A 24,364-nucleotide genomic window follows, 5' to 3' on the forward strand; every position below is an offset into this window, starting at 1 on the left:
TCAGTACATAATACCCATACTATAGCTAGATCCACCTAGATCCAGTCATGTTTTACTGCTGAGTCAGCAATAGAACATGGCTGGATCTAGCTAGAATGGCTATTATGTGCTGATAGGGTTAGGTCCAATAACCATCACAGACACCAAACTATGGCGCTATATTAGTGCCATAATTCAAGGGGGGTATACTTTTTTGCATTAGGGGTATACTTTTTCATTAGGGGGTATACTTTTTTCATTAGGGGGTATACTTTTTTTTATTAGGGGGGTATACTTTTTTCATTAGGGGTATACTTTTTTTTATTAGAGGGTATACTTTTTCATTAGGGTAGGCTCTTTTCATTAGGGGGTATACTTTTCATTAGGGTATACTCTTTTCATTAGGAGTACACTTTTTTTATTTTTTTCATGAGAGCAGTATAGGAGAACATTATTCAATTTTCACTGAATAATGGAGCCCTTATTTATGGGCTCCTGATAAATTGATGACCATTCCCAGAAAATGTTTGACTTATTGATTGACCTTTGACCTGAACACAGAAGATATTCAGAGGAGGGTGGACAGGGTCAAAAGGTCACTAATGAATCATCACGTGAGCTTATGTTTTGTGCAGTAAATTTGCAAGTTGACTGCACATTGCGCCCTGATTCTTGTGATAAAGTAGCCCCTTCATGTTATTGCTGCTGCAAATTAGTTAACTTTTAGCTACTGCGCCCCTCCGGCTCCAGAGAAATCGTGCAGTGCCTAAAAGGGGTGACCTCTCATAAAGGTCGTAGTTCTGTCACGTCAAACTGACCTCTGACCTTTAGAGCTATATACCGTGCTGTACTATACTGTAGAGTGAATGTATAGCTCAGCTATATCATCATCTAAGTATACTCTTGTTTCAAGAATGAAAAGGTGGCCTGCTGGCCGGCTAGAAAAGAGCTTGATAAAGTAGGTTCAAGGTTCAAGTATTTTAATAAAGACTACGTCACTATTAACTTTTGGCTTTGTGACCAACCTCCTCATACTATAGCCTCGAGACCAGCCGTTTGTTATCCAGTAGCCTCGATTCAAGGCCGATTAAAATCGGCCTGGAATCGAGGCTAGTTATCCAAGTAGCGCTAATGAACGGCTGGTCTCGAGGCTATACCTATTGGTAAGGTATTTAGCATGCGCTATGCGCTATGCATGGAATGTAAAGCACTATCTACATGTACTTAATCTTAATTGGTGAAGTTATAGATAGCTAGCTAGCTCTTGATCATTATTTTATCCTTGCTTTAATATTCGATAGCTTGAATTTTATAACTGGATTGCCTATTCAGACTTCATTATTTTCTATTCACACAGTAAGTAACGAAGACAATGGCTGTAAATCCACAAGATTTCGAGCAATTCACTCTGAGACAAATTCACATCACTGAGAATGAGTTTGGACATGGTTCCTACGCTGTTGTCATGGAGCTAGAGTATCGAGGACTGAAATGTACCGGCAAGAAGCTTTACTGAGTTCTCTACGAGACTAGAATCGGGCATGCAGCACGAAGGTATTTGGAGGAGTGTCACCTGCTCAGTCAAACTAGGCACCCTAACATTGTCCAGTTTCTGGGAGTCTGTTTTGAGGAAGGCTCTCAGTTCCCCATCCTAGTCATGCAGTTCCTTCCCACCAACTTGACCAGCTGTCTCGAGCGCTACGGTATTCTCCCCGATGAGATCAATTTCTCCATCCTCCATGACGTCTCACTGGGCCTGGTCTACCTCCATGGCCAAACACCAGTCATTGTGCACAGAGACCTCTCAGCCAACAATGTCCTCTTGTCCACTAACATGACGGCCAAGATATCCGATCTGGGGGTTGCTCGTATATTGAACCTCACCCCCTTTCAAGTGAGTCGAATGACGGAGACCCCTGGCACCCCAGCGTACATGCCCCCCGAAGTGATGGTTGCCAACCCCCACTACGACACCAGTGTGGATGTGTTCTCCTTTGGGATCATGATGATTCACACCTTCACAGTAGAGTGGCCACTACCAAGTATCGGCCAGACACGAATCGATCCTGCTAATCCCAATGGTCTGATACCAGTGATGGAAGCTGAACGACGTGAAGAGTTCCTTCGAAAAATTCCCCCAGACCACCCTCTGATGGACCTCATCATGCGCTGTCTCAGCAACAACCCTCAGCAAAGGCCTAGAGCAGCAGAGATAGTGGGTCAGATGGTGGGTGTGGTACTTGAACACCCTCCCTCCTTTGAGAACAGAGTGGAGATACTCCAGCGAGTGAGTGCCCTACTGACAGAGAAGAGGGAGCTTGAGGAGGAGGTTGTGAGGAAGGACTCGGCAATCCAGGAGAAAGCAGGAGAGAACGAGGCACTGGCGGAGGAGAAAAGACGACGAGAGAAAGAAAGTGAAAGCATTGCTGAGCGTATGCAGTTGGTGCACTCAGTGGAAGCCTTTCAAAATCAAGCTATCATTGAAAACCAGTTGGATGGCAAACAGGAGCTAGAAACTCAATGTAAGCAACTCACTGAAGTGATGGAGCAACAAATTGAAGAAAAAAACTCTATTATCACTCTCAAAGATTCGATCATTTCCTCAAGGGACACTCATCTAGAGAAGAAAGAAGCCACCATTCAGAGTTTGAACGACCAACTCACTAAAATCAGAGACTACTTGACCAGCAAACCACAGGTGAGCTCATCAATATTGTAAGTTCTCATATATTTAATAATTATGATAGTACAGTGACCGTCTTTTAAATTATCGTCACCGTATTAAAATGCCAAGTCTAAAGCTTCTGTTCCAATTGATCGCTGAGTACATTCCGGCAATGAGGCACTAATGAATGACATACATTAATTTTTTGCAGTGCCTCAGTAATTATGTGCGAATGCCCAGCGAGGTATGCTGTAGTGTGTTTGTATGTGTGTGTGTCTGTCTGTCTGTGTGACTGCTATAGTGGCTCAATGCTGAATGAGTACAAGCAAGAGTTTCCGTGGTGCTTTCATTAGAAGGGAGTTGTCTTTTATTATAACTTGACCTCATTCACCACTCATGCAATAACTAGAGCACTAAAGTGCAAACCCTCGGCTAGTGACATGATTACCAAAGAAACTAGAAGAACTAGGTAGTGACTGAGCTGTCTAGCACAGCTAGACTACAGAGAGAGAGATATGCTGAAACATTTGAGAACAGAGTTTTAGTGGTACATAGATATATGCACTGTGGACTACGATCACAGCAAAGAAGCCTGGAGTCTCAGAGAAGTATGGCTCCTGGAGTAGGATCCCAGAGTCAGCTAACAGAGACAACATCCAGTCACAATTCTAGCTTTCTATTGTAGTGACCCTTTTCCATTGTTCCTGGTACGGGATCACTTCATCTGCAAGTAATAAAGGCCACAGTGTAGCTAGCTCAACGTGCAAGTTCAAGCTTCTTAGCTTTTATTTGACAACGAAGCTTTAAAATCAAAATCTGCCACTATTAAAACTAATAACTTGTTGTGTGAAGGCTATCTGTGTTGTAAACGCAGCGCCATGACACCCAGGTGAGTAGATTCACCTGTCACAAATAGAGCACTAAAGTGCAAACCCTCGGCTTGTGACATGATTATAAAGAAACCAGTAGAGTAATATATTAAACGCAGTGCATGTAGTGATGATGACTGAGCTGTCTAGTACAGCAACTCAGGAGCAATAAAACTAAACCAGACTAGAGGCATGCTGTGAGAACAGAGTACTAAAAACAGTGGTAATGAGGCATGCACAGTAGACTAGGATCACAGCAAAGATTCCTGGAGTCTCAGAGAAGTATGATATGACTCCTGGGATCCTGGAGTCAGCTAACAGAGCAACAAACAAGTCACAATCCATTGTAGTGCCGACCCTTTTCCACTGTTTTTGGTACGGGATCACTTCAGCTGTAAATACGGCGGGTATCTCGAATAAAGGCCGCGTGTAGTTAGCTAGCTAGCTGCCGCGCCAACGCGAGGGGTCCGACACTGTAATTTTTAGCGTACAAGATTTCAAAATCTCAAGATTTCAAAATCTCGAGATTTCAGAGATTTCACAAAGATTTCACAGATTTCACAGAGCATCACTGGGGTTGAAGATTGAAAGCTCTACCGTCATTCAACATGCACTTGCACTAGTCATGCACCTCGGTCATGGATGCACTAGCAATTGCACTATAGCACTTGCACTGTGAGCAGATGCAATCAAGGCACAGATGGGCGTGCCCGTCCACCTTTTTGTAGGCAGGCCACGCCCATTTAGTCAAGGCATGACACTGAGATTACAATAAGATTACGGAAAATGAGGTCAAAGGTGGAGATTTCAGAGATTTCAAGATTTCGGGATTTCATGAGATTTCAAAAGATTTCAAAAGTAAGTGTACAAGATTTCACAGAGTGTCGGACCCCTCGGCGCCAACGTGAAAGTTCAAGCTTCTTAGTTTATGCATAGATATAAGAAGGGAGAGGGATGGGAAACGGAGCACGTGCGCACAATCACTTCTGTGTAATACCAAAAGTTGATCCGCGTTTCACCTCTAGACACCCCGCCAACCCAGCGGGAAATGTCAAAGCTCCCCACTGGGACTCTTAGTCCTGTACTGAGCATCCACGCCTACTGTGCATCATAATTATAGTGTATCTCACCAAGAGCTTGAACACTTTCAAAGGCAGTTTTTTGAGTGTTGTATTATCGTTTCGGCTCTATCTAGTGGCTTTGTGTACCTTCTACAAGGAGAGGCTGTGACTACAGCCCAAAATATTAATGATTCCCTCTTTCTTAAGTAGCTAGCTGGGCATTGTATGCAAGTAAAATCAAAGCCACTTGGCTTTAGGTTGGTAAGTAATGTTCATTTTTGTCTTAGTAGCTAAGCTGGTTTTTAAAAGCACACTTTTTGTGTACCCATTTAGAAAGTTACATCAATGATTGAATCATAGATTGAAGAGTTAGAGGGATAGGAAACAGTTTGTATCTCGAGTAACATCCGCGCTACGCTGCGGTTTCATCGAGGCCATCACAACAATATCTATTTCTACACTCAGTGCATAATAAACTACAAGTAACTGTGCTTAGTCCGTGCAACTCACTTATATTTCAAGGTCTATACCTATGTAGTAGTCATAACCAGCACGCTTACACGTTATATGTTCCAATAGCTCTAAAACAGCCTTGGGAACATATAACTTTATTGGAAAGTCTCTTTTTACTGGGTGTGGTCAGACATTAGCAAGTACTACACGTGGCTCATGGACTAGGCGTGTTATAAATTGCTGAAAGAGATAATGTCTCAAGGAAACACAGCTTTGGGAGTTACCCGGCAAAATGTGCTTAATAGCCTCGTAACGCGGATATTTTTCGAGGCTCCACTGCAGATTCAATGTAAAATCATCACGTGCACCACTCCGTTTCCTATCCCTCTAACTCCTCAATCTATGATTGAATGTAGGTAAATGTCTCTTTGTATTCATTGATAGTTGGTTCATCGTATCGGCACAGTAATTTACGACAGAACTTTGCTACATTTCCATAATTCTCTATCATGTCTGTGACTGTACTGGAATACTCAACGGTACAGACAGAGCTCCTCTCAAGAATTTGCCTGTTCATGCAAGCTGCTTTTTACTGCTTGGAGGGGTCTCACTAACTATTGCTGCTACCTTGTTGTGACTGTTCCACTAGCCATTGCTAATACATGGAGCTCAGTAGCGCTAGTTTATAGCCTAAAAGCATGGGCTGGAGGAAATAAAGAAGAAAACATTGACCGAAACGCGGATCGTCAATGCTATTTACGTAATGTTTCCCATCCCTCTACCTTATATCTATGGTTTATGCTCGCTTTTATTCGACAACAAAGCTCTAACATCGAAATCTACTATTGATAACTTATTGTGTGAAGGCTATCCATGCTATAAACGCAGTGCTGTGGCAGCCAGGTGAGCAGACCCTGAAATTACAAACAGACAAACAAACAGACAAACCAAACGACTACTATACCCGTGGCCGCCCACGCGCGCCTCGGGTAATAATACTTACCATCTGATTTTAGCAGTATATACATTCCAAATGCTCCTTATTACATGCAACACACAAGTTATTGACTCTCTGTATTCTCCAGTCCCTACAGGTTCAGTTGTCCTATAGTCAGTGCTCTGAGGCTCCAGTGAAGATGTATGGTGGACAAGCAGTAACCATCAATGGCAAGGTCTACTATGGTGGAGGAGGCTGTGTTTACAATGTTGACTTGTACCGTGTCCACTGTTACGATCCGCCACAAGACGTTTGGTCAACTTTGCCCAGACTTCCTGTACGATGGTTTGGTCTGGGAGAGGTCAAAGGTGAACTGGTAGCAGTTGGCGGTATGGATTCATCCTCTAGATCCAATGCGGTACATGTGTTTAACAAAGGAAGGAACTGGAAACGGACGATCCCACCCATGCCCACAGCGAGGGATTCACCAGCAGTCGTTAGTCTCCCAACACATCTGGTCGTAGCAGGAGGTATGGGCTCTAGTGGCTACACTGATAATGTTGAGATTTACGACATCAGCACCTCCCAGTGGAGTGAGACAGACAGACTACCGTATGCTTGTGCTGGCCAAAGAGGAATTGTCTACAACAGCACAGTGTACCTAATGGGGGGATTTGACGACAATAATCTAAACAAGGTGTGTGCTGCTCAAGTCGACAAACTGAGTGCCAACAAAGCCGACTCTGTCTGGAATACAATATCCAACACACCGTCTCACCGGCCCTCCCCTGTAACGATATCCGACACCCCCACCCCCTTCGCTATTGGTGGAGTGGATATTGAAAGAAACCCCACTCAAAGGATCTACGCCTACTCATCCTCGATGGACTCTTGGCTCTACGTTGGGGATCTACCATCTCCTATAGCATACGCTGCCACTGTGTCACTGTCTCCAACACAGTGTTTTGTGATCGGGGGATGGAACAAAGAAATAGAGAGACAATCAACTGTGTATAAAATTAGTATCACAGCAACTATTTCTTGAGTATTTTATGGCTCAAAATTAATGTTCATGATAATTATTTTCTTGAGTTGAGTGACATGTAACCGATGAGATATATTTTGGCTCGAGAGCCCACAGAACAAATTGCGTTTCAATGTCAGGAAACCACACATACCAAGCTAGAGCTTTAATTTGCATGGGAAATACCAATGCGTGAGAGTGTATCCCAGTTTCAATTTTCGCTTTAATTAATTTTTGTATTAATAAGTTCTCATGAAACAATAATACAAGAATATGTAGAAAGAGCCATTGGTACACTTCAGATAATTAATCAGGTTAATAATGGTTTGTGCTTTTGAAAGCACTGAAATAATGGTCTATCACGCTTCACAATAAAACTAATAGTTCTCTTAGCATAGAGCCGGTGTCATAAAATTTTGGGCCCCCCCCATGTTTAGCCCCCCCCGGGCCTAGAATTTTAAAATTTTGGGCCCCCCGGGCCTAGAATGTTAACATTTTAGGCCCCCTAGGGGTCCAATCTGTTAAAATTCTAGGCCTCCAACTGTGAGATTAGGCCCCCCTCTTTTCTGCACAATAGAACCATAGATAAACGAACAGAAATCTTTATCTATGATAGAACGAAGTCAAAGAATTATGGTAAGGTTAGCTCTATTAGTTACAAAGCATCAAAGAGACTGCATGCATGCAAAGACTCTGTATCAAAGTAGCAAAATTGTTTGCATTATTATTCTATCATGGAATTCAAAGTGAAGGAAGATTTACCTTTCAAGTTACTCTAGCCTCGAGTTACTCATACCTATAAGAGTTAAATGCTTTGATGCAGCTCTGCAATGTTGGATCTGCCTGTAAGACAATCGATGTTGTGCATAGCTATCGCCATATTTGCAACTTTTTTTGTGCTTACTTTCTCAGCCAAATTTCAAGACAAAACATGGCGGCGTTATCCCCAAGCGGCTGGTCGCCAAAGGAGGCAAAATTTTGTGAATTCACAATAATTATAAAGTATAAAGCACACAATTTTCAGTGCAAAGACAACAATACATATCTTCCTCCATGTTTTCCTACATAGAAGATGTAAATTGTTGTGGGGATGCTCCAATAGCATCACTGGCTCAGCTCTCAAGTAATGTGGAATCATAGATATAGAAGTCAAGAGAGAAACTATAGTGGAATCACAGTACATGTACATGCAAACAAGTGAGCCCGCCCACTTATTACAAGGGCGCTTCTCTCATATGCCCTTGCTATATAAACTAAGTTTCTTGTGTAAAGCTGTTTTTGTTCATTGTTTGAAGATTATAGCATGCAGTAGTGTCAGGCTTGATAAGCCTTTTGGAACTTAGTAACCCAGCTCAGAAGCAGCAACCTTAAAATCCGGGATATCTGAGGTGAATAGCAGTTTCCTTTCGGGACAAGGGTAATCTTGGACAGTCCTGACCAATTCGGGACAGTTGGCACCTATGTGCTTCGTGCTGCATATGACATGGTGCAGTGTGATGGCTGTGAGACCAGTGGTACTACTGTACATGCATGAAATGTGTGTGTGTGAGGAGAACTGAATTCAGTAACTGGCACTGCATGCATAGACTGTGAAGACCATAGAAGACTGTATTGGTGTATTTTGAGAATGCACTGTCACATAATGTTACTGCTGTTGTGCTGTTAATGGGGGGCCTAAAATTTTAAGAGGGGGCCTAAAATGTTAAAATTCTAGGCCCGGGGGGGGGCCCAATCTCATGGGGGGCCTAAAATTTTATGACACCGGTGTCATAAAATTTTAGGCCCCCCATGAGATTGGCCCCCCCCCCCCCCGGCCTAGAATTTTAAAATTCTGGGCCCCCTCTTAAAAGTTTAGGCCCCCCCTATTAAAAGTATCTCAGCGGTTATTATGATACATCTCAAAACTTGAACAAGTACAACAACAGAAAAACTAGCTATCTATTTGCAGTCTATTTGCAGTCTTTACAGTGCCAGTCACTGAATGGAGCTTTCTTTATACGTGCACACTTCATGTGGTACCTGTCGCAGCCATCACACTGCACCATGTCGTTCCACGAGTCAGGCCTTATGCACTGGTAGCACGAAGCTACTACAGATACCCACACTATCTCACTTCGAGGGGTCTCCTGCCTTGATTTTGGGAACCTTGATAGTTTCTTCTTTTCAAAGCACCTTACCAAATGCCGTCTGAGTTTTTGCTGGTCCAGTGTCAGCGTGTTTAAAGAGTCTCCAACTAAGAGGTGGTACGCCCATGCAATAGCAAATAAGCCACAGTCATATGACTCTTGTTGTTGTTGGACAGGCGGACACTCTGCCAGTAAACCAATTTCTTGACGTTGTGGTGGACTAAGTGTTGGATGGTAGAGCTGGAGTAGTTGATTTTCTACAGATCTAGGAAATTCCTTAGTGCCTGTCTGCAGGCTGTCATACACATAGACACTGCCTTCAATACAACTTGTCAGGATCCAGTGATGACGTTCTGGCACAAACAGTATCTGCACTCCTAATATATAATAAAAAGAATTGTTTCATAATCTTGAGATAGTTACATAACTCACCTTGAACCCTCGTGCGCTTGTCCAAATCAATTGGGCGAAAACCAAGACGAAACTGCACTTTAAGTGACGATTGCAACCCAGATGTTTTGGAGAATTGGCCACTTAAAAGCATCATTGCAGCATCCACATGCTTGTCAGACAGCATGCCTGTTGGGGCGAGTAGTATCTCTCTGTCATGTGCCGTGAGAGAGAGCTCATTGACCCACTGTACTTCGATCTATGATAAGGTAAGAATAGTACAGTAAAGGTACAGTAACAGACAAAAGATAATTGATTGAGACACAACACTCACTTTCTTGAAAACATCCTTAGTCTTACATTTGTTTGACTTAGGGTCTCTCTTTGGTGGCTGTGGGTCCTCTTTCTTTGGGTCGTCTTTCTTTGGTGGCTGTTGGTCGTCTCTCTCTGGTGGCTGTGGGTCGTCTCCCTTTGGTGGCTGTGGGTCGTCTCCCTTTGGTGGCTGTGGGTCGTCTCTCTCTGGTGGCTGTTGGTCGTCTCTCTCTGGTGGCTGTTGGTCGTCTCTCTCTGGTGGCTGTTGGTCGTCTCTCTCTGGTGGCTGTTGGTCGTCTCTCTCTGGTGGCTGTTGGTCGTCTCTCTCTGGTGGCCGATCGCCTTCTGGTGGCTGTTTATTGTCTCTAGACAAGCTCCTTTCATTAAACAACTTCAGCCGACAGACATTTGCCTTCTTCTTGAGTATTTGACCAGAAAGGTTTTTTAGCTCATATAAGCCCTTACCTATATATACATATAATATATATATAATTATATATATAGTGCATGTGAATTCATTTTAGCTGTATAACATACAGGCTGTATAGATATAACTATTATCACTAAAATAATAATAATAACTTACCTAAATCTCGGTTGATGAAATATGGCCCTAGCCATCTTGAGTCCAGTTTTCCTCCCTTCCTCTGCTTTTGAGCAGTATTCTCCAGCAAAACCTTCATACCCACGCTAAGTGTGCTGACTTGCTGGTGTTTTCTGTCATACGTTTCTTTTTGTTTGCCTTGTGCTGACTTGATGTTGGCTTCAGCTGTTGTGAACATTCTTCACGGCTCTTCAAAAGATGCTCAATAACTTCTTCTGGGGTTCTTTCTTCAGGCTGACCGGGCAGTAGCTCACTATCAATCGGCAAACGCATCTCAGCTTGGAAGAGCATGAAGTAAGGAGAATGCTTAATCGATGCCTGACGTGATGCCCTATACCCCATGAGAATCGTGTTGATCTTCTCGTCCCAGTTATCTTGGTTGTCATTCACAGTCTTAGCCAAACACCTAGAAAGAGTCTGGTTAAACCGCTCAGTTAATCCATTTGTCTGAGGGTGGTAAGCGCTAGTGATTCTATGCTGGGTGTTGGTTTTCTGGTACAACTGGGCTGAGAGTGAGTTGACGAATTCCCGACCCTGGTCAGTGACAATGACTTCTGCACAGCCCATTCTGCACATAACCTATTAAGAGAGATTGATTTGCTGTAAATGATGTGCATAATAATTATTGCTATAGTGCACTTACAGAGTAAAGGAATTTAGCTACTCCATGTGCTGTCTTGTCTGGTAGTGGGGCTGCTTCCGCCCACTTGCTGAAATAGTCAGTGAGCGTTATGACATACTTATTGCCCCTGGGTGTCTCTGTCAGAGGGCCAATCAAATCCATCCCAACTGTATGCCAAACCTTTGGTGTCACTGGTATTGGGTGGAGAGTCGATGCTGGTTTTAGTAGTCTAGGATTGGTACACTGGCACTTGGTACATGTTTTCACCTATAAGAAATAAGTAGATCATGCAAATACACTAAAAGAAATACTATAGTAAAGTCCGGCTTAGCCTCGATTCAAGGCCGATTAAAATACGTATTTTAATCGGCCTGGAATCGAGGCTAAGTCCGGCTTCACTTACATATTCTTTGACTTCATTTGTTTGACCAGGCCAGTAATACTTGGCTGTGATCATGTCCAATGTTCTGTTGACTCCCATATGACTTGGATCATGGATTACTCCTATAATCCTTTTCCTCTGCTCCTTGTCTTCCACAACAAGCCTCTTCTCATCACCTTTTTTGAAAATGTAATACTGCATGTAACAGTATGTAGACACAAATATATAGCGATAACTATATGTATAATATCTAGGTAATTTATGGCAACTGTCTCTTACGGGTAGATCCAACATAGTACAATTCTCCATCCACTGCATCAAAGCATTTAACTCTCCGCCTCAGGGAACGCTTGTCTTCTTTACTAAAGGATGAAGGGTACTCGTTCCTGCTTATGAGAGCATGAATAACTTCAAAGGTAAATCTTCCTTCACTTTTGGATTCCATGGTAGATTTAGTAACATGCCTGCTAACATATTTGCTACTTTTATACACTCTCTGACAGGATTAGCCTCGATCCCAGGCCGAGTTTTCGCTTTTATAACGGTTAGGCGAACAACTGGGCCTGGTACTAGTTGTCTGCGCATGCGTCAAATTTTCATTGTATATTTGTGGTCGGCAAAAATATTTAATAAATCAATAATAGAAATTTCTACACAGAAAATGCACAGAGTGAGTACACAAAAGATGCACATAGGGAGCTGCTTCACAAAGGCCTGGGGAGTTGCCAGTTGTGCTGCAGCACAATTACAGTGACCCAGGGCAACTTCAGGATGATTGAATGCCTTCAAATTACGTTTCAAAAAGATTTAGCAGGCTGCTGGACTTCTCTGATTCTAGGCCCCAACTCGTAACTCATTGCTTGAGAAAACGTAGATTCTCTTGATGTCTCTGAGCTACCCAGCAACGCTCGAATGAGCAGGTCATACTCCAGTCCTGTGTCTGTGAGTATAGGACAATATTAAAAGAAACCAAAGACGGTTAAACCCTTACCTCAAACTGTCCAGTCTCGTCCGTTAGTATAGCCAAGAGGAGCACTGTTGGGATAGCTGGATATTAGCCATTGCTCCTGTACAGAGAAGTAGACATTTTAAATACGTGTAGATCTATACATATTAAATTTCTCGGTTATAGTGTCATTGTCGACGAGCTGATGATGGCAGCACCAAGTTCTCTAGCTCACACTCTTCACTTGATCCACCATATTAATGATGAAACTATAGTCTACCTACATTTTTGCCAAACATGAACAAGACTTGATAGCATAGCCGGCCATAGGGCCCACACAAAAATATCTGACCTTAACAAGCTTGACAAAGCTTTATACCTCTTCCCTTGTTGTTCAGTCTTCAGAAAATAAGCTTCAGAGAAGAGAGAAGCTTCAGCTAAGAGCCATTCCAATCGATTCCAATAATGATAAAACGGGAACTGACTTCTAGTACACGATAGTACACGAATATAAATGTCACGAAAGTGAACGAGAATATCCATTCGTCAGAATCTGACAAACGATTGACGCATGCGCAGACAACTAGTACCAGGCCCAGTTGTTTGCCTAACCGTTATAAAAGCGAAAACTCGGCCTGGGATCGAGGCTATGACAGGATCTGAGGTGAGGGTTCACAGATAACTAATAGCTAGAAGTCATAGTGTTATATTATAGCACTCCCTTTGCTTTGTCCATTAGTATCATGCATAGATAAGTCAGCTAATAGCCAGAAGTCATAGTAAGTAGATCCGTAAGCGCTTTTTGTTCCTGCAGAAAAGAGGGGGGCCTAATCTCACAGTGGGGGGCCTAAACATGGGGGGGCCCAAAATTTTATGACACCGGTACTGACTGTCGAGCTGTATATTGTCAATGACCTCGTCCAACAAATGTGACTGGTGTGAAAAGTGCATGTGCAGATGATAGTAAGACGGCTGATAATGGAGATAGCAGTGCAGCTCCTCAGCAGGTATATACACTGATATTGTTGAGATTTACAACATCAGCACCTCCCAGTGGTTCGAGACAGACAGACTACCGTATGCTTGTTGTAGCCAAAGAGGAATTGTCTACAACAACACAGTGTACCTAATGGGGGGATATGACCTCAATAATCTAAGCAAGGTGTGTGCTGCTCAAGTCGACAAGCTCATCTCAGCAGACCGACAGGATGATGGGAGTGCCAACAAAGCCGACTCTGTATGGAATACAATATCCAACACACCATCTTACCGGCCCTCCCCTGTAACGATATCCGGCACCCTCTTTGTTGTTGGTGGAGTGGATAGTGATGAAGCCACTCAAAGGATCTACGCCTACTCATCCTCGATGGACTCCTGGCTCTATGTTGGTAATCTACCATCTCCTGTAGCACGTGCTGCCACTGTGTCACTGTCTCCAACAGAGTGCCTTTTGATTGGGGGACTGAACAATGAATGTGAAAGACGATCAACTGTGTATAAAATTAGTATCACAACAACTATTTCTTGAGTATTTTATTGCTCAAATAATGTTCATGATATTTATTTTCTTAATTGAGTGACATTTGACCGATGAGATATATTATGGCTCGAGAGCCCACAAAGCAAATTGTACGCGTTTCAATGTCAGGAAACTATATATATACATGTACTATATAAGAGCCTTGCATGAGAAATACCGATGCGTGGGAGTGTACGTATCCCGGTTTTAATTTTCGTAATTTTTGGGTAAATTCTCATGAAACAATAATACATAGAAGGAGCCATTGGTACGTACAATTTAAATATAATTATATGATAAATTAGGTTATGGTCTGTGTTTTTGAAAGCACTGAAATAATGGTCTATCACGTTTCACAATAAAACTAATAGTCCTCTTAGCATAGTACTGACTGTCGAGCTGTATATTGTCAATGACCTCGTCCAACAAATGTGACTGCCCTATGAAGATCCTCGGGGCGTTGTACTTGAGGTGTGAAAAGTGCATGTGCAGATGATAGTAAGACGGCTGATAATGGAGATAGCAGTGCAGCTCCTCAGCAGGTAGTCCATACTTCTCTCGAATCATCTCCTGCAGAATGAAAAAAATTACACATTAGTTAAAATGTCAACAAATCAATTTAAACAGTGGGATAGCTCTAATAATATGTGCATGTAAAAGCGTGAAGAATTAATACAGCAACTAATATGCAAATCAATAGGTACAGACAGGTACAGAATAGCTAGTTTTCAAATCATTTTATATATACAGTAGAACCTCGCTAATCCGGACCCCTTTAATCCGAAACCTCGCAAATCTGGACAAAATGGCAAACTGAAAAAGAGGAGGGGCTGTCAGTAGAATAGAGTACTGCGCATGCGCAATGTAAATTGCTTAGCTGAATAATTTTATTGATAAACTGCTCAAGACAATGGCCACTGCAAAGAAAACGAAGAGAGAGCTCCAAGATTCACTGTATTGGAGAGAAAGTTGAGATAAAGACTATTCTAGCTAGCAGCTTCCCTTCTGGCCACAGTAATATTATAATACATGTACAAAAGTGTCTTCGTTAATGATATTCATAATCAATTAATGACATCTGTTAATCCGGAAATTTCATGTATTCGGATGGGGTCTGGTCCCGCTCTATTCGGATTAGCGAGGTTCTACTGTAGTTATATAGAGGTTGTTTCTAGTTGTTGCAAATGACCACCCCCTCTATACCTTTCCCTTGTGAAGTACATTCCTGAGCAGTGGTAGGTGTTCAGCATTGAGCTCCCTCAGAGACAGTATCCCTCTCTTGTGCACCACAGCGAGCATATAGAGGTTCTCCAGTATTCCCTGGTCCCACTTCATGTCAGGGAGCAGCACAAACCCAACGTCAGGGTCGGGATCGTTGTACACCACTCGCTCAACCTCTGATCTCCCTTCTAGAATATTATACACCCACTACGGGAAAAGAAACAACGATTAATGCGCAAATATTATTAGTTATAACTTAATTTCAACCCATTCTCTAAAAATTTGGTAAGATAAATTTATGGCATTTCAGACATACACTAGTAATAAATGGCTCACAAACAAACAATAAAGGCAACTCACATCTACACTCAGAGGATTATTATCAATAAACGGTTTAGTGATTGTCTGATAATCGTTAGGTGTTTCTTGGACCATAACCATCGATTGCTCCGAGTACTTCTTTACATGTGCTTCTGTGGCTGGATACACAGACGTGACTTTAACCTCACCAACACCACCGCTACAGCTCAATATGTACTGCGAGTATACATCGTTTTGGAAGCTTTTGGTGACTTTAGTATCGGATGAAAACATGCTACTCAGTGATGATTCAGTGAGAGGTTGTTTCTCAGCAACTATCACTCCCTGAGAGTCAGGATCACTAGGGAATTTACCAACTACAGCAATCAGCTTTGACTGAGGATTAACGAGTATCGTCTTCTCTGCTCTGAACTGGTGGAAGGCCAGGTGATGATTGTCCACTGTGTCGGTGTCAGTATGTTCTTCTAGTTTCAACTTCTTTTTTTGGGGCTCCATAGATTATGTGCAAGTAACAGCATGCAAGACCAAGAGAATTTGATGAACTTTTAATTATACAGCACATGTGGCAGCTTATAGCTAGCTGGGGGGTTTCCCTACTCGTACAAACACTTGTACAAAGAGGCTATGTAAACAACAATGCTGCCACGTGGGATAGCGAAATGGACCTCGTGACGTCACGTGAAAATGGCAACAGTGAGGCAATCCCACAAATTATTACAAAGTTCAGTTGAGTCAGCTCAAAGAGTGGGGCGTTTTATAGCGCGTAGAGTGGAAGAAGCTGCTAGAGTCTTGAGAGGAGAACTGAGGAGAATAGACACTCAAGGACTAGTCAATAACCGTGGAAGTTACAAGTAGCAATTAAATTAAAGTGAACTCCTACCAAACTTGAAAATATGGCTGGAAATGACTATTGTGAAGATATGCCTGATGTAAGTTTGTTATCAGTGTGAAATATGTTACATTATTAATAGGCAGTATGTAGACGGTGTGTGTGTGTGGGAAATTAACGTGTCCGAATGTATTTTCTGTATAGTGCCCGCTGTGCATGGAACCGTTTGGTTTGGACGACATAAACTTCTTCCCCTGTGCGTGCAGATACCAGGTGAGTGAGATTCAGTGATAACTATGAATGAATGATCACACGTATTTAATTTGGGTATCGCACAAACTGTCAAAGCTAAATAATTATTGTCAAAAAGAAATGTCCACGTACATCAGTATTAATTCCGAGAGCACAGAATTATAGATATAATGTTCTACTACTAAGGTTTCCATTAAGGATAGATTAAGATATTATATTTCGAAACATCCCCTAAATTCTTAAGTATCGATGTATTAAATGCTCGAGATCATTCTGAACCTTAAAATGAGTTTCCCCTTCCACACAGGTTTGCCGGTTTTGCTGGCACAGAATACGAACAGATGAGAATGGATTGTGCCCACACTGTAGAGAGGTGAGAGCAATTTGTATTAGCACTTGCATTTGGGGGAGGGGCTAGACATGTACAGATTATAGACTGCCCCCTTTGTCATGGTGATAGTGGATTGGGTATAGAAAATTCTATTTATGCAGTGTCGAATTGCTTGTTCTAGTTGCAGTGGTTTGTTGTAGCTCCTCGTAGTCTGGGAACTGTTGGTTGGCCTCAGGATGTCCTTATGTAACCTGCTTACCAGGTCCCCATAGAAACGTTGAGCCGCCTTGGGGCTAGCTGAGCATGTACGTACATACATAGATCTACATTGGATATTCCCACAGGCCACAGCATGGATTAATTACAGTAATTAATAATTTTGCCATCTCTCCACTCTCCCCTTTTAGCCATACACAGAGAATCCTGCGGAGTACACTCCTCCCACTCAGGAGCAAATATCAAAGTTAAAGTCGGAGAAAAAGCAGAAATCGACAGAACGAAAACAAAAGCTAGTGGAGAATAGAAAAAACCTAGCAGATGTTCGGTAAGTGTCAAAACTTGATTACATGCACTGATAGCTATTTGGTGTCTCGTATTAGCTCAGGTGTGACTAGTGTACACTTTGCATGACTAGCATATGACTCACCCTATTTCTTGCAAGCTGTATATACACCGGGCCCCCACCCACTTCATGTAATTATCGTTATTATTAGTAACTCGTTTTAGGCTTATGCAATCGTACACGCTAAGCTTTTCATTTCACCCCCTCCACACACACGCACACACACACACACACACACACACACGCACGCATGCACACATACACACACACGCACACACACACACACACACACACACACACACACACACACACACACACACACACACACACACACACACATTAACAGAGTGATTCAGAGGAACCTTGTGTTTGTGGTGGGGCTTTCCCCGCGACTGGCTGATCCTGAAACACTGAGAAAAAACGAATATTTTGGCAAATACGGACGAATCTTTAAAGTGGTCATCAATAATCACACAGTGTACAACGGGACACAGGTACGTGACTATATACAGCAGGGGCTTGTGAGATCTCCTCTGTTGCATGAAGTTACTGTTTTGTGGCAATGTAGTTAGTGAGTCTGCTTTGTTGTATTCTACTTACGTACCCGCATGTAACTTTCTTATCCCTGCATTACTTTTATCCATGCATTGCTTGCAATTTGGTATACATGTAAATGAAGATTGTTGTATTTATTGATTTCTTTCCCCTCACTTTAGGGTCCCAGTGTGAGTGCGTACGTAACCTTCATTCGTGATGACGACGCCTTGAAGGCAATATCTGCTGTAAACAACGCTTATATTGACGGAAGATACCTCAAGTAAGAAACCTACTAGTGTCCACACTCCATGTATACAGTACAGTGTGTGTCTTAGCTCCCAGGTAGTGTGGTCACTGTAGCATGTCTAATAGTCTAATACTGTAACAGTTCTTCATGTGTACTGTTGTAAGTCGCCTCTTTGCATTCCAATTCAGCAGCGATTAGTGTACACTCGACCATTTATTTATTATAATTATGTAATGTTTGTTTATATTTCCACAAACAGTTTTCAAATTCTTGTTGGCCTTCTATTATCGAATATCACAATTTGTTGCTAGGTTACGCTCAACTAGCGCATGTGCATGTGTGTACAGTGCATGTTGTTACATTATATGCAATTATTGACCTTTCTTCTCCATTCACTGCAGAGCCTCCTTTGGCACCACTAAGTACTGCACTACATTCCTGAGAGGAACACAATGCTCTAAACCAGTGAGTACACGTACGCTTGCTTGATTCACTGTTTAGCTTATAATAGTCCCCGTAAAGCAAACTGTACACAAGTTTGTATATGGATGTATTGCCAATAAGTATAAGTTCCACAGTGTGCGGTGTTTGTAGCCCTTTTATGTACATTGTCTTTGTAATGATGATACTCTGTGAACTATCTGCGATGTCTCCTTTTATAGTGTGTGTTACACCCACTCACCCTCTCTCCCTGTAGGACTGCATGTACCTCCATGCTCTGGGAGATAATGAGGCAAGCTTCACTAAAGAGGACATGCACTTGGGGTAAGCGTAACACCCTACTTGTTAGATTTGTCAAAAATTTATGTAGTTGCCTTTATAAGTGTTACTGTTTTGAACAGGCGTATAACAGAGTGTATAGGGTAGGCAACACGTACACATAAACTGAGCATTTTTTACCTATCCTCCGTGGTTCTATGTACAGTGCATGTACCTAGATACTGATTACTGTAGCCATACATGTATGTACAGTGTACTTGTACCTTCTATGACCTTTACACTTTCTTCACTATGTATGTGTACTTGTACCTCCTGTGACCTTTACACTTTGCTCACGCTTATGTCCCTACAGTAAACACCAGGTGTACGAGCAATCAGCACTAGCAGCTGCGAACCTTGAACCCAAGGACGTGGCTATTGAGAGTTTGCCTCCTACATATAACTCTACCCCTGCTGTAGCTGTGCCTGTCGTGAAGAAAGTTCAGCCTGTTACCGTTGTTAGCCGTAGTCCCATTGTGATCGATACTGGGGAGAGCTCTGCCCTACCATCCACTGCTTCATGGTATGCACCTGAACCCAGTCACTGTACATGTACACCGTGAACATCTGTAAATTAGCAAGACAATAGCGGATTTGCCCCCATAATTGAATTAGTGTGGTCTGTATAGTAGTGCATGTGAATCAAGAGTCTCTATTGTCATGTACATTTATTGGCTAGCCTGTATGCCATTCATACATACATGTACTTGCACATGATTATAGCCTCGTTAACCATAAAACAGCTACTTGTCATGAAGTACTATTCCTTCCTCTCCTATAGGGCCACCTCTGTACCCAAACCAGCGGAAGCAGCTGTTCATCATGCCCCTCATTCCAAGTCGCATTCCAAATCCTCAAAGCCCCGTTCCATGCAACATCACAGTCCCAGTGTCCATCGACATGGTCTCAAACATAAAGAGAACAACTCGACATCCGGTTCTCCAAGCCCCAATATGATTGCTATGGAACGAGAAATCTCTAGCGGAAATAAAGCGCAAAGGACTAACAGTACAAGCAGTAGCAGCAGCGGGGACAGTTATAGTTTATCTCCTAAAAGCACTATTTCAAAAAGCTTAAGCTCTGGAAGTTTGAATCAATTCTCAACATTTGATTCACCCGAGTCTGTTTCTAGGCTGAAATCAAACTGTGTAGAAGCTATAGTAAATGGTGGTCTAGTTGTGTCAGAGAGCGTTAATACTGATCAGATAATGTCGGAGAGTGATATGATTGACGAAGATTTAAACGAAGAGATAGCTGCATTGAGTGTATGTGAACCCAGTGTGATGTCAGAGGTGGACGCTGCTATACAGCCTAAGCCTGTGACTATGTTGGAGCAAGAACTGGCCAGAGAGGCCGAGATGGCACTGCCAGATACTCAGACTGAGGTAAGCTCCCCATATTAGTATACACTTGTTTCAAATGTAGCTCATCGAAGTATGTGGGTGGATGTGGCCCTTAATTTATTTATTTCACCCCTTATTAGCCGTATGCTTTGAACAACGTCTTAGGCATTGATACTGTAGAACTTTCCGTGCTAGTAAGTTTAGTATAGCTACTGTGTTGTGTACCTAATGTACTGTACGTCTGATGCGCTAAATTATGAGCCATATATATTGTACTGCCTTTTAGTGTACATGTACATGTATGTGCAAGGTATGCACTGACTTCATGTACACTGTATGTCATTTTCTGTTCAGGTATCAGTCCCTCTAACCAGTACTGGTGTGTTGGCTGTAAACCTTCCATGCTCGGAGTACAAGGTGGTGGAGAGGGGCGTGGCCAATCAGGGGGTGGTCCCTAAACATGTTGGTGGAGATAAGAGTGATGTCTTGAATGGTAAGAGACCACTGTACACACTACACTGTCTGTATGCTAGCTTTAGGCTCTGTTAAAGATTATGTATGTTGATTAGTTTCAGATATTGGGATATGTCAGGGTTTCTGGTTTTAGGTGGGTGGGGGGAATCCCAGGGCGCTCCCCCTCTGTATGAAACCCTGTAACAACGTGTGTGTAATTAGAACTTCCCATAAGCTGGCTACCGCAGTGATAATTTGACACTCTAGAATACAGTTCTCAAGTTACATGTACGCTGTACCCTAACCCCCACCCCACACACACACACACACACACACACACACACACACACACACACACACACACACACACAGTACTGTCTGGCCTTGGGTCCAATGGTAGTGATCACTTTGGTTCTCTGGGGGTCAGTTGGAACACTCAAGTGCCCAGTACTCTCACGAGCAAGTCAGAGGCAGCCAGCAGGGAGGAGAGCAAAGTCACATCATCTCAGCACGACGATGATCTAGGTGAGCCACCCAGGGGAACTCTGTCTGGCAACTACTGCATGTTGTATATGACTCTTCAGTTTCTAACAAACAAGCAGCCATTTGAATTGATAACTTCTCTTGTTTTTGAGGCACAAATACATTTTAAGCCTATTTAAAATGTGTGGTTGCAAGCAACAATCCCTCCCTTGTTTTATTGTGCATCATTGTACAATGTTAATTGCTATTCATGATTATTTCACGTCAGGTTTTGACCCCTGGGATGTGTCTCAGCAAGGCCTGGCTGACCTGCTGGAAACAGAGGCAGAGGAACAGAGGAGACCGCCCTCTAAACCACTCACTAATGGTGTGAGGGAGCACTCATTCTCAGCACTGCCTAATAGAACTGCTAGTAAAGGTCATCATGACCCCTGGCAGGATGAGTTTAGGGCACTGTTTCCAGATGTTAATGTCAGTTTTGGAGGTAAGCTATATACACAGTATACCGTACAGCGGGTAATTTTCGTGGGGCAAAATATTCGTTGTTTTCGTGGTTTAACACTGGACCTACCTTTACCTGCAGTGCAATCAGCAACCACGAATGGCTAAATATTGTTGAACCGCGAATATTTTAACCCCCGAAAATGACCCGCTATACGGTAGTCAGTGTGCTTACATGTACCCCTGCTATCGATAGTGCACTGTTTAGAGTACATGCAAGTACATGTACCTCCTGACAGTGAATGCATAATAATTATGTACAATAGTGAAGTGCTTTACTATTGCTGACATACTACTCTACTTTGTGTCCACAGGTGGTCCTGGTTTTCCGAGCACGGCTACCAAAGCCAAGTCAGACAAGCCAAGCTCCTCTCTCCATCACGCCCTCAATGCCACCCACACCACACCCGCCTATCATCCCACACAACTGGCCAATGCTCTCAACTACAGCTACAACCCCTCGACTGGGGCCACACCTCCTGCCACTACTGGTGCAAGCTCAATGAGTGGATTTCCTGTACGAGGATTTCCAGCCTCATGTACAAAGGTCGTGAGCAGTGACTGTGGGCTCCCGGGAAGTGGGCGTGGTTTCAGCGACGGGAACTGGCCTGGTTTTGGAGATTTGGGTACTAGCGTGGACGGGAGGAAAACGGTCAAAGACACAGAGTTGAAAAGTGAGCGAATAGCATAACCCTGTGTGCTGTTCTTCGGATAAGGAACTGTCAGCCCCTTCCTTCGTACCAAAGTTAACCTATAATTCCAGTACTATACATGTACAGTACATGTAATTGTCACCCTCTTTTGTTTGTACGCTTAGGTATTGCTTTAGCAGGCAAATGTTATACCCTCTATATATATGGTATACTAAAACAGTTTTCATACTGTCAGTATTGTCAGTATTGTCAGTGTACTAGCTGTGCCATGTACGTACATATATACCAGTCCACTATACACATACACGTACTGTTACTGTACAAGGCGGTAGCATGTGATAATTACTTTCTTTCCTCCTCTTCAGACACCGTCACATCCTCCACCACCTCCACACCTCACACTGCCTACACATCGTCACTCCCATCACCACCACCCGGTTTTGTTGCCAAGCCAGCCTTTGCCACCACCAGTGTGACGAGTGCGACCAGACCAGCCGTGACCAAAGTGGCTACACCCACTACTGTGCATGGGGCTGTTGGAGGTGGGACACTGAGCAGCTCTGTCAACCACGCTCTCTGGGCCAACTCACAGATGCAAGGGAAAGGTGTGTACAGTTGTATAGCTCCTAGTGGGTGTGTGCGTGTAGTGTGACTGTATAGCATGTGTTTGTTACTAGAGGATGTGTCTTGGCCACTTCTCTTATGAAGCACACTCATACATGTACCATTGTATTTTTCCTGCCTTGATACCGTATAGCGGGTTATTTTCATATGGTGGACATTTTCGTATTGTACATATTGTAAGGCATCCTACGAAAAACTACGAATTATTGTGTACCGCAATAGGTTCAACGTCACTATCCTGAGCTGTACAAATTATTTAGAATATTAATTACGAAAATTTGTGCCAACGAAAATTACAGTCGGTATCTGTACTTATCCACTATACATAATTATTCACTCACAGCTGCCCCACTCACAGCAGGTCATGCGGTTCCCAACCATCTCCTTCAGTCGTGGAACAACTTCCTCAACTTCAGTGCCCTCACACCGGCCCAACAGCAGCAGTTAGCACGAAGCAGTCAAAACTACCAACACCTACTGGCGCAACAATACCTTCTCATGCAAAGCCTACTAATGCGTGGATACCCTATGTTACAGGCACAAGCACAAGCGCAAGCTCAGATACAAGCCAGCATACGAGCTCAGTTACATCAACACGCATTGAGACAGCAACAACAGCAGCAACAACAACATGCTGGAATGGCTGTAGGGACTTCAGTTTCAAGCCCTGCTACATTACCTAAGACTGTTCCTATGAGTGTGCCTATTGCGAAACCTACTCAAACTTCAGTTGTTTCTACGATTTCTACTACGAACAATGTTGTATCTGCGTCAGTACAAGCAACTTCCTCGTCTCCTCCACCCAACGCTACTAGTACTAGCAGTAAGGGTGCTACACAGAGCAGCAAGTCTTCGAATCAGAGTGTGTCAACAAGTAAACCCAAACACGGACCCACAAACTCTAAAAACCATATCCATCATGCTGCTAGCTCTAAGAATAAAACAAGCTCGACGAGCAGTAAGCCAGCTAAGAGCTCTTCTGCTGTCAACAGTGAGAGAAGGCCTAGACAAAAGAACGCTGGAAAGTGATGCTTGACTGTGTGTGTGTGTGTGTCCTAATGTCCTTGTATTATGTGTGCCGATTTGTTTTGTGTGTATTCCCTTGTATGTTGTGAACATCATGTGATTCTCCTCGTGGCATAATTTACAAAGTACTCTAGCCTCGAGACCATGCCGATTAAAATTTTAATCGGCCTGGATTCGAGGCTAAAAATACTCAGGCCATTTTTTGCTATGTACATTTGTTCTATCAGAGGAAAATCGGCCTGGTACATAAAATGAAGTGCAAAGGTCGTCTAAAATGCAAAGTCAGCATAATTATTATGTAAGGGCAAAGGTCATGCTTAGAAATGCTGAGTC

The 24,364-nt window shown here is 43.0% G+C and overlaps 4 protein-coding genes and 1 long non-coding RNA gene across 8 annotated transcripts; 3 read left to right on the forward strand and 2 right to left on the reverse strand.

The window, feature by feature from the left end:
• The first annotated feature begins 799 nt into the window (after positions 1 to 799).
• On the forward strand, positions 800 to 7,055 carry LOC135332910 (serine/threonine-protein kinase WNK1-like). Of its 2 annotated transcripts, XM_064527835.1 has the most exons (3): positions 800 to 937; positions 1,337 to 2,677; positions 6,113 to 7,055. In XM_064527835.1, the coding sequence occupies exons 2-3, from the start codon at positions 1,637 to 1,639 to the stop codon at positions 7,007 to 7,009; spliced, it is 1,938 nt and encodes a 645-aa protein (XP_064383905.1). In that variant the 5' UTR covers positions 800 to 937; positions 1,337 to 1,636; the 3' UTR covers positions 7,010 to 7,055. The 2 variants fall into 2 exon arrangements, with proteins under 2 accessions (XP_064383905.1, XP_064383904.1); XM_064527834.1 differs by lacking the exon at positions 800 to 937 and having other exon boundaries at positions 1,193 to 2,677.
• A 183-nt stretch (positions 7,056 to 7,238) lies between these two features.
• Positions 7,239 to 16,068, reverse strand: LOC135332912 (m7GpppX diphosphatase-like). Of its 2 annotated transcripts, XM_064527836.1 has the most exons (4): positions 15,471 to 16,067; positions 15,093 to 15,317; positions 14,195 to 14,459; positions 7,239 to 7,302 (listed from the first exon to the last, which is right to left on the reverse strand). In XM_064527836.1, the coding sequence occupies exons 1-3, from the start codon at positions 15,924 to 15,926 to the stop codon at positions 14,196 to 14,198; spliced, it is 945 nt and encodes a 314-aa protein (XP_064383906.1). In that variant the 5' UTR covers positions 15,927 to 16,067; the 3' UTR covers positions 7,239 to 7,302; position 14,195. The 2 variants fall into 2 exon arrangements, with proteins under 2 accessions (XP_064383906.1, XP_064383907.1); XM_064527837.1 differs by lacking the exon at positions 7,239 to 7,302 and having other exon boundaries at positions 14,119 to 14,459; positions 15,471 to 16,068.
• On the reverse strand, positions 8,865 to 10,987 carry LOC135332826 (uncharacterized). Its single transcript, XM_064527743.1, has 4 exons — positions 10,403 to 10,987; positions 9,839 to 10,281; positions 9,547 to 9,763; positions 8,865 to 9,491 (listed from the first exon to the last, which is right to left on the reverse strand). The coding sequence occupies exons 1-4, from the start codon at positions 10,596 to 10,598 to the stop codon at positions 8,938 to 8,940; spliced, it is 1,410 nt and encodes a 469-aa protein (XP_064383813.1). The 5' UTR covers positions 10,599 to 10,987; the 3' UTR covers positions 8,865 to 8,937.
• Positions 11,979 to 13,942, forward strand: LOC135332827 (uncharacterized). Its single transcript, XR_010393647.1, has 2 exons — positions 11,979 to 13,377; positions 13,425 to 13,942. It is a non-coding gene; the product is annotated as an uncharacterized LOC135332827 (long non-coding RNA).
• A 39-nt stretch (positions 16,069 to 16,107) lies between the features above and the next one.
• Positions 16,108 to 24,142, forward strand: LOC135332909 (uncharacterized). Of its 2 annotated transcripts, none has more exons than XM_064527832.1 (16): positions 16,108 to 16,360; positions 16,465 to 16,533; positions 16,820 to 16,885; positions 17,251 to 17,387; positions 17,752 to 17,899; positions 18,122 to 18,222; positions 18,591 to 18,654; positions 18,887 to 18,954; positions 19,262 to 19,471; positions 19,730 to 20,333; positions 20,646 to 20,784; positions 21,117 to 21,269; positions 21,496 to 21,711; positions 22,043 to 22,402; positions 22,747 to 22,986; positions 23,349 to 24,142. In XM_064527832.1, exons 1-16 carry the CDS (start codon positions 16,325 to 16,327, stop codon positions 24,032 to 24,034), a joined length of 3,297 nt encoding a protein of 1,098 aa, XP_064383902.1. In that variant the 5' UTR covers positions 16,108 to 16,324; the 3' UTR covers positions 24,035 to 24,142. The 2 variants fall into 2 exon arrangements, with proteins under 2 accessions (XP_064383902.1, XP_064383903.1); XM_064527833.1 differs by having other exon boundaries at positions 23,364 to 24,142.
• The last annotated feature ends 222 nt before the right edge of the window (positions 24,143 to 24,364 follow it).

The sequence above is a fragment of the Halichondria panicea genome, chromosome 3 (genome assembly GCF_963675165.1).
Source record: "Halichondria panicea chromosome 3, odHalPani1.1, whole genome shotgun sequence".
NCBI classification, from domain to species: Eukaryota; Metazoa; Porifera; class Demospongiae; order Suberitida; family Halichondriidae; genus Halichondria; species Halichondria panicea.